Here is a 10,802-nt window from a genome sequence, read left to right on the forward strand (position 1 = left end):
AAGAAAAGATCTTGAAATTCATGATTATCACAAATAGAAATGAGAAGAGTCACTAACCTTGATCCATGATGATGATAGTATTAGAAAGAATTCGCTTTGTCTATTTATTTACCTTCTTAATTCTTTCTTCAATTAAATTATTGATGGTGAGTGAGGAAGAAAGACTTCATTTGTAGGAAGAGAGGACTGAATTCTGATTTTTTTTCATAAAAATCAACTTCCATCAAGTTGGTTATATTTAAAAAATAACCATACAATTTTTTTTATTTTATTATTTAATTAAATATTTATTAAACCAATAAAATAAGACACATCATACACGAGACATAATATAATATAATTTCTTACAACTTGGAGGCATTGGCTTTGTGTTTTTCACGATACGTGATTGAGAATTTGGCCCTAGTGAGTGAGATATAAAAGGAGCGGTGAATGATCAAATACGGTATCTAAGGGGTTCCTCAATTGAAAAAGCTGAAAACGAGAACATATCATTTTCAATTTTGTATTCTTTTTTGAAAATATTTTCACCGAAAATAATGTGAAATTACTCTATCAAACAGATTTTTATATTTTATTTTCATTTTCAAATGGCCAAACCAATCGGCCTCTAATTTTTCAATAACTTTTAGTTAAACATTTTCTTTTATGGTGTTTTTAAAATGTGCTCATAGAATATAGGTTAGCAAAATATACTACGAAAGTTTAAAAACACATAAAAATTTATCTTAAAAAAATTGATTTTATACCTATAAACAATGAATTTTGTTTGACAAAATTATTCTAAAAAATCACTCTAAATTTTTAAATTACCGCTTCCTAAGGTATCACAATTCCAAATTTTCAATCCTCAACTCTTCACCACCAACTCACTACCAACTTCGGCCTCTTTTACTTCTGCAGCACCAGCTTCACGTGGCACTTTCCTTTCTCAAAACCACCACCTTCTCCATCCGACCCACCTCCCTCCAATCACAACCACAACAACAAACCCACTCTCTTCCAAACCAAATTCTACTACATTCACCAATCTTCATCTTCCTCCTCCAAAGGATGAATCATTCTCCTTGCTCACAAAGATTCCTTTCTTCTCCGCATTTTCGACCCTTTCACTGACTCCATTCTCACTCTCTTACATAAACCCTCTGCCCTTCATTTCCCTAAGAACTTGAGTCTCCTTGATTTCAACCTCCTCGAGTTCCTTCAAATTATTCTTCTCACCACCACACTCAACAACACTAAGATCCATTTGTTCACAACGATGCCAAGCTTCATGTTTCAAAGATCAATGATGATAGTTGGATAGTTCTCAATAGTTCTAAACTTCTAATTGTTTCAATGACATGATCTTTCACAATAGTTAGCTCTATATGGTAGACAAAGTAGATACAATCTCATGGGTGGGGTGAGATATTGGTGGTTGATGTGGTGGTGAAGAGGGAATTAGAAATATAGGATTTGGTTATAGTAAGAAAATGATAATTTAAAAATTTTGAGTAATTTTAGTGTTTGAAAAACTTTGTTTGAGGAATTTTTTTTATGTATAAAATCAATTTTATTTTTTCGTAGAAAAATTTATCAGTGTTTTAAATTTTCGTGGATAGAAATGATGTTTAACCTCAAAACAAATTAAAATTATGTTTCATAAGAATTTATAAAATTAGAAAAAGAAAAAAATACATGACAAAAAATAGTATTGACATCTTTTCCTTTTTTTATTTTTATCTCTTTAATATGATGTACTGAATCTAGTTTAGGAGGACAAACACCTGTTACATTAACCATTCTTTAACTGGTCTAGTAACTTAAATCATTTAGAGAATATATAATTTATTAGGAAACTTCATAATAATTCAAAGAAGAGAGCACATGTATGGGCTATAGTGTGGTTATTTTTGAAGTACCAACATTTGTTTTGACTACTTTGCGATATGCGAAGAAGTTATTTTCTATTTTACTTGATTATATCTATTTGATTGACTTATTCTCTGAATTATAAGTGACAGTTACCGAATAACACGAGACAAAACATGTTGTAATAGTTAAATTATAGGTATAACGGCCGAGTTATGCGCAACAACGTGAGCGGTAGTTGTTTATGAGTCATGAAAATCCTAACGTTCTTTTGACCTAACCGCCAAATTATAGTGACAAGATCAAGTTAAAATGAAAAACATAATGAGTTAAAAGAAAATATTTTAATAGAAAAAGTTAATAGTGGATCCTATACTGATGCCATTTTATGCAGAATCCGAGTCACCATGTTTTTCAATATTCATAATAACCCACCGATAATGAGAGCGCACAACCAAAAGAATTGGTGCAGTTAATTAAAGACGGGTTTCGTGAAACATTGAAAACCAACCACCACAATAACAAATGTCCCCAACAAGGTAATCCCTGCCCCTCAACATTTGCATCATCGTCTTCCTAATTCTATAGAGCCTGTTGATTTCCTCCGCCAACAAAACCGTCATTTTTCTTCTTTCTCTATTCACAAGAAACCAAACAAACCACAAAATATAGGTCATATTGTAATGTTTACAAATAGCAGATTGATTCAAAAAATATGCACGTTTACAGGATAAGAAAAAATTTGCACTTCAAATATTAGGATTTGGAGAACGAAACTTACGATAAAAAATAAAGGGTTGAAAGGATTGGAAGAGAGGTGATACTCGTAGAGATGTTCTTCACACGAAGTAGTAGCTGCCTGTCTTCTATGTTTGAAGGAAAGGGTTTATAAAAGCGTGTACACGAGCCAGGTTGGACTAGATATAAATATATTCGAACCCAACCCAAATATTTTATCATATCCATTTTATTGAGTTAAACCTCAAAGTGGTCCTCAGATTCATAAAGTGCACAAATTTTGTCCCTAATTTTTCAATTGCACTATTTACTAGCGTGAAAACCCGTGCAATGCACGGGCTTCATGTAAACTAAAGCCCTTTTAAAAAAATACTAAGAATATAACTAAACTGTATTCTATAAAGATAGATATGTTGTATTAAATTTGGATTATCACTACATTAAAATAAAACAATAGAATACAACAATTGCTCAATATGTCAATAAACAGTATAACATGCTTTGTAAGATAATAAAATATAATAAAAATTATTAGACACTAAAAAAACAGAAAAAAAAAGTCCAACAGAGATGTAGTTTTCTATTTTGCATAATCTTAAAAACATAGATTGTCAAGATACCTATTGATAGCAAAACAAAATATTTACAACATATATAAATTTGTTCATTAATCAAAAAACAAAATATGTCCAAAACAATTTAACATATAGTTCAAAATATCTATCAAACAGAGTTATACATAGGAGCCCTAACATCGCTGAATCGACAACTCTATCTGGTGGTTAGGTATCGAGTCGAGTTTCAAGGTAATGCTATCCCCCTCCTTTAAATTGTATACTCTACAACATTCATTTCACCCGACCCCAAATTTTCATTCCCTACCTCTTCTTCCACTTTTCAATTAGTGGAAAAAGAACACATTCTTCTCTACATTGGAACGTGGACTAGTGATCGTCCAAATCGAACCATCTCCAGATTGTTTAAGATATGCAGCAAATTTCGAAGCCAGATACTGCAATGAATAACTCATAGTTAAGATAAACATAATATTTTCATACACAATGAATAACATATTTAGGAAAAATATTTAATAAGCTTGCAAGAAAAAAAATGAAAGAAAGGACTCTCTTGAGATCAACTTACCAGTCTAGATTGACCCAGATCCGAAGCTGTGATGATCTTTTCATAATAAACCTCTGGAGTATATCTAGTTCAGGATATTTTAAACATGTTAGTCACCACATTAAAAAATACCGATCTATACCATGATATTAAAATCCAAAACACAAGAAAAAAAGTTACACTTAGCATTACCTATGATCAGAGAATTCGTTTGTCTCATTACTTTGTTCGTGGACCTCCACTAATAAAGTGCTTCCACCAGACAAATCTATCGGATTATGCGGATTATCCCCTACCAGTGTCCCATCTTGATCATTGTTTTCATCACCGTCTGATGAAAACTCATCATCAGATGGTTCAGACCCAGATAGAACCATCACATCAGGTGATGAGTCCTCATCAATCCTGGTATACTTTATGTGGAATACTCTTGATACATTATCAAGTGTCTCTGGTCCACTATCTCAGGCACATATGAGTGAGGATCAAGGTGAACTTGGATGGGTTGGTTGTCGTGATTCCACAATGAAATAAAAAAATTCCAAAACTGACATACCTAAATTGAACAAATGCCCCTCTATTGATTAAATAAAAAGTTCTAATATGTTCAAATGAGTAGTCAGTTATGAGCAATTGATCATTCTTTTTTCTCAGGTCCAGCAGTAAACAATTATCTAGCTCATCTATGACATAGATCATTGTCCCTAATTCTTCACCATGGGTTGAAACAAAAGTTGGGGGAAGAGCTCTCTCACCCTATATTCAAATTTCTTCCTAAAGTTAATTCATGTCTAACAAAACATGCTAAAAATGCATCAAATAATATTACATAATTATTTATCAAAGAGAGATATATATACATTTAAATCTACCATTATTACCAACTGAGCAACACAAGAGAACAATAATCACGTATATGAACTCACATTATAATGAGCATGACAAAAATAGGTAACTAAGTAAGAAACACATATCAGGTCTTTTTGAATGTCCAGGAAAAAATACTGAAGTTTTGAAAGAAACAATGAAAAAGAAATTGATGTTATCTTGATGCATTTTGAAACCAAATCATGTACATAAACATCGAATCATCTTTTAACATATTAATAAATGCTGAATTTTTAAAGTCACTATCATTATATGTATGATTAGTAAACATTATATTATTTATTTTGAATGGACATTGATAATTTATCAAAACTAATCTTTTTAGAGTTGTTGTAGTCTACACCCATTTCAGATTAGAAAGATCAGGAACTCAGAGTTAGCTAAACAAACTCATCTAACAGGAAAAAGAAACTATCAAGAGGAGGAAAGTAGAAAAGACCACTAACTGAATATAAATTAAAAACAAACCATTTGATGTTAAAGATTTAACCCACCTCTTTAATCGGTTAACATGCATGATATAATATTCCATAATATATTTGGTTACCTGGTTACTAAAAAGGCGAAATCTAAAAATCCGTTCTTTTCTGTTGGGCCAATATTGCTGGGTTGCTAAAAATCTCCTATTAGCACATAATGGTATGATTAGAATCTAAGACTGAGACTTTTAACCAAGAAACCAACTAACTAAATATACAAAAAAAAAGTAACAATTTAGAAGCATATTTATGAAAAATACCCAAGAAACCACTTTCGAAAACTACTATACAACATATTTTGCAGATTACGACAACTTCTGAAATCTGGCCTACATATAAATGAGAAGCCAATAAAATTAAATTACAACATGAAAAATATCTGAGAAAGAATTTAAAAAAAAACTATAGATGGCATAATATCGATATTTAATTGACATTAAAATTTTCACAAGTTAATCTGAAATATATCGAATGGAAAAGTAGATGAGACTTCAATGGAATTGAAAATGCAGCAAACAAAACATCTTCTGTAATGCTCAGCACCATACTTGTTTGGATTTTTCTCTATTGGCATCCATCGCCATTCAGCCTTATCAGATAGAGAGACTTGGTACAAAGATTCAAGAACAAATAAAAGATCTTGTCTCTTACTGCAAAAGAGAGCATTATAATAAAGTAAACCCTAATAGGAGATTTCAACAAATTTAAGAAAAACAAGTGATAAAATTGAATCCAGAAACATAAAGAACAAACATAAAGAAGGAACAGCAACCATTGATAAACAAAAGAAGAAATAGATGAACAAAAATATCGTTATTTATTCTAGTAAATTGAATTTCTACTAATGCTAATTATAATGTTCAGAAGTTTTAGAAAGCTAACCACTACTACTAATAATAATTTAAACAAACAATCATGAATTATGAATTTATTAATTAGAATATGCATTACAAATGATATGAAAAAAAGAAAATATACAAAAATTAGATCAATAATAAAATATAAAAGACCAAAATGAATATTCAAAAATTATAAATATGATAAAACTCATTTTAAAAAAAACCTTTTTTATATTTTAAAATAATCGATAAAATAATGTAAACAATGAATATATTTTTTAAGTTGAGGAAGAGATTACAAAATTAGTATCTTTTGTTCAAAATAACCTGCTTAATATTTTTTCTTATTTATATCTTAAAATAATCGATAAAACAATGACTTTATTTACAAAGGTTTTGATTAATGAGGTGCCTAATAGTTCAAAATTAGTATCTTTTGTTCCCTGATAGAACATGTTGTCAAGAAGAGTTATCATGGGAGGTAATCAATCACAATGTATTCTATAAAGCCATGGTTATGGAAAACAGTATAACTAAAGTGGTTCTAGAACCTTGAAACTTTGTGCTACCTTCACGATGATTTTTTTACTGTTAAAAATGTTTTAAATTATCTGCTTAATATTTTTTCTTATTGGATACAATATAGTAATACCAAAATTACCGAATTTCACACGGCCAATACAACTTCAGTGAAACTGAATTAATTAACTTGCTAAAAAGAAATTAATATAAAAAATAACTTTCTGTTATTATCCTTTGAACTTCTCTCATGTTAATAACTTACATTTTAGTATGTTACCTTAAATGTAGCTTCCTAATCAAGATGATTAACAAAAGTAGCTCCTACCCACGTGTCACAACCTGGTAACAAAAAGCATAAAAAAAGAAGTTAATAAGAATCAGATGTTGGACATATCCAAGTATCAGAGATCCCTTGTTTTGGAAATCAAATATTTCTTTCTTTTTTTTTTTAAATCGGGGAGGAACGTTTCCTTGAATGATACATACACGTTCAAATATATGACAATCTCTTATATTGGTTCAAATTAAGACTCAGCAACATGCAAGAGCAACAAAAATTTTAGTATTAGGCAAAAAAATAATCAGAAAGGATACTTGAACTGAGCCCATTCACATAAAGGTATTAACTGGATATTTTCAGAAGACAACTTTAGTTGATGAAATGACCGAAAGGAAAGCTACGAAAAATGAAAAGAAAAGAAAAAGAAAAAAGAGTGAAGACAAGATTATGTTGGGACTGCAACAGTTAGGGCAAAACCTTAACTTGTTATTCGATTGAGAGAAAATTTACCTGTTGAACGAAATGGAGACGCCGAGACGACTGGAGATGACGACAAGTTTGTATCTTGTAGGAAGATTTGGGGTTTAACCCTGCAAAAAGTTGTGCGGTGTGTTTCTCGGTTGAGTGAGCTGAGATCCCAGAGAGAGAGGATGCACGGTCACTGCGTTAGGTCTTCTTTGTGACCTTTTTTTATTGCGTGTGTGTGTCTTGTTTGTGGCCTCTTTTTTTTATTGCGTGTGTGTGGGGGTGGGGAGAGGGGTTGGAGAAGAGGGAGTGACCTTTGGTTTTTTAATGTTTTCTTGATAATGTTAAAGAAGGGAAAAAACTAATAGAAGATATAAGATCTTATGAGAACTAAAATTATAATTTAGTCTAAAGAAAATATATAGTTATAATAATGGTATAAGAATTAGGAATTAAAAAAAAAAACTCCATCAAAGAATGTGATAGAAAATCATTAAGGAGAAGCTGGTTTAAAAGGCTAACCTTCAAAATTATCTGAACATAAAATAGCAATGCTTCTTTTACGATCAGAAATGACAGCCAATACCCATTTCAGCATCCATAAGAATGCAATCATAAACTAACCTCAGGAATGGGTCAGAGTAAAGTTGCTCCAATTTTTTTGTATCCTAAATTAGAATTTATAAGTGAAACAGTTCACCAAAAAAGTCAAACAGTTCTAGTCACGAAAGGGGAAAAAGATCATCTAAAATGTGGAGGTTTGGAAAACTGGAAAAGTAAATTTATAATCACCTTTGAATTTGTAAGTTTTATTATTTGTGAGCCCTACTATCTTATTTCAAGGGTGTTTAAAGTCTTACTTGATCACTTTACCAACCTCCTCAAAATATATCAACATAAGTGGATTTTTATCCTACTATACCAAACATAAGATAACTTTTATTACTAAAGGAAATGTGAGAGAGAGACAAAGACTCTATAAGGTAAAAGAATTCAAGACAGAATCTTGTGCAATAGAATTCAAGATAAAATTCAATAGTGTGTACCTAAAGAGTCCTACAAAAGAAGTGTGAGTTTGCTATTTCTATATGGAATGTGAGAATTCTTTTGAGCTAGTGCTGTGATCACATCTTTTATGTGAACATGCACGGTGAGTACACTGAATTAAACAGCCTTTATTATCAGTGTCTGCATTAAACATTTAAATTCAAGTTATAGGGTCTGAACAAATTTTAAAAATTACCTGTGGGAACGACTACTCCTATTGTTCAGTGCAGTGGAACTGACAGCACGGTTGACCTTACCAAGTTTCACGAGGGTCAAAACATCAGTTGTAGATGTCACCGGACGCAATGTAGCATCAGGAAGACTCAATCCATCATCATTACAGCTCCTAATCTCTAATTTATTATCTATTTTGTCCTCAGCAAGTAGGTCTCTAACTTGTTCATTGTAAATCTCAACCATTTGAACATAAATGTCATATGTCATAATGTCTTTCCTGTCATTAGACATTCGAAACAAATCGTTAAGAGCGAGATAATTGATCCCCATATCCTTAGAGGTTCCACCTGATGGACCACTCTGCCAAAAGAAAGAAGAAACAAAAAATATTATATGGATATATAATTAGTTTGAGTTTGCATATATAGTAAGCAGACATTGCTTGTTATTTCATTGGTCTGTGTCCGCGTTAATTAATATATGGAAGAACCAATGCAATGTGTATCATACTTCTTTTATCTTACCATGGTGTATGTCTTCCTAGATCCAGTTTGACCATATGCAAAAATACAAACATTATATCCATCCATCACGGATCTAATTAACGGCTGAGTGTCCTTAAAAACCTCATCTGTGTACAAAGTTAAAATAAATTTCAATAAAATGATGTAAAAGAAAGGGAAGGGGAGGGAAAATTTCTGTAATCAGCATGTGGAACTCTACCTTGGCCAGCCTTTGGACCAAAAACCCGATTGAACTGAAAAAGTTTCCTTCCATCTTTCAATGTTTTGGATGGATCTAAAATGAATAGAGAACCATCCTCCCCAATGAAATCAATAATATTCTTGGATTCAGCCTGGAATAAGGGTATGATTCTGCAGTAAACTCGAATATTACCTATGATTTGGATTTGAAAAGTTTGACAAAATTAACTTTGGTCAATAATATATAAAGAGAAAGTGGCCATTAATTAAATAAGCAATTAAAAGTTCAACCTTTCAGATCTTGAACCATGTTAAATAATTTCCTATTCTCTTCTACTACTCTATTATATCCACCAGCTTTAGTTGCCATATCCTCTACTTGACTCCCTGAATTCATAAACCAGTATTTCATCTCAATAATTAATAAGCATAAATTTGATTCTCAAAACACACAATTAACTCACAATCAGAAGGAAAACAAAAGCATCAATCCAAAAGGTAATAAACCAACAAATGAAGCCATCCAAATTCAAACACAATGCCCTTTGGAATTTTGGTATAGTTCCAACACAAATATCAATTGATCACATACCAGTGTAAATGAAAACACCCCTTTAACAACCAAATTTATCAAGATGGTTCCCATCCTCTAGCAGTATTTGAAGTATTCTGGAAAACGAACTGGGAATGACCTATTTATCGTGATAAGTTGATAACAAATAACAAATTGCAGAGTGAACAACGACAATTCATAATGATACCTAATTGCTCAAGCAAGATCTAAACATAATAGGAAATGTTAACAACACTTTTCATTTCCTCTACTAAGTAAATAGATATTTTTGTGGTTAAATTCGGAATTATACGAAGAAAGGGACTGACCGAGTTCACCGGCGTGATTGGCAGAGCTGCAATCCGAGGAGCGAGAGGCGATGTCCTCAAACTTGGATTTGACAGAAACGATTTCGTCACGGAAGGCCTTTAGCTGAGAGATGGCGCTGTCTCTGGTGGTGTTTCTGATGACCTGGCCTTCTGCATCCTTCCACGACGCCTTGTGCCTCGAACCTTGGTGCTTCACCAGTATGTGCGATGCCCTAACCTCACCTCCATCACCACCGTGGCTGTTGCTGCAGTACGACATCTTCTTCGTCTTGTTCAAATGCTGCTTATGCTTCTCCTTCTGCTCCGCCGGCACCACCGGAGACTTCTTCCTCTTCCGATCGGACTCTATCTTCGCCGGAATTCCAGAGAGAGTGAGAAGAGATGTGTGAGTGAGAGGGCTCCGAATCAGAATCGGCTTCAGGAAAAGGAAAGTAGTGAGGAGGAGATAATGTGTTCCCAATGGAACATGCCTGTTCCCAATCAGAATCGTTCCATCTTTATCGTGGGGTCCACATCTATTGATCTAATGGATCCAGTATGCTAAAAATTTTTAATTTTTTTTCAATCAAAACATGTCTACCTCTAATTTTTTTTTTTCAACCTGAAACTTTTTAATTGAGTATTGGAAGACTATATATAACTCATTAACTACTTCTAGACTCTTGAAATATTAAGATAGCAAGAATGTTATTTACGCTCTAAAATTAATAATGTTAAATACATCATAAACTAATAAAAACAAACTTTTGTAAAAAAAATTTAAAAAAATATCATTAAAAAAATATTTTTTAAAATAACGCCCAAA

General features: G+C 32.1%; 1 protein-coding gene across 1 annotated transcript; it reads right to left on the reverse strand.

Moving 5' to 3' along the window:
- On the reverse strand, nt 7,700–10,259 carry LOC110269909 (kinesin-like protein KIN-14L). Its single transcript, XM_021117904.1, has 6 exons — nt 10,215–10,259; nt 9,708–9,784; nt 9,407–9,502; nt 9,135–9,308; nt 8,936–9,042; nt 7,700–8,771 (listed from the first exon to the last, which is right to left on the reverse strand). The coding sequence occupies exons 3-6, from the start codon at nt 9,483–9,485 to the stop codon at nt 8,427–8,429; spliced, it is 705 nt and encodes a 234-aa protein (XP_020973563.1). The 5' UTR covers nt 9,486–9,502; nt 9,708–9,784; nt 10,215–10,259; the 3' UTR covers nt 7,700–8,426.

This window comes from Arachis ipaensis, chromosome B01 (genome assembly GCF_000816755.2).
Source record: "Arachis ipaensis cultivar K30076 chromosome B01, Araip1.1, whole genome shotgun sequence".
Taxonomy (NCBI): domain Eukaryota; kingdom Viridiplantae; phylum Streptophyta; class Magnoliopsida; order Fabales; family Fabaceae; genus Arachis; species Arachis ipaensis.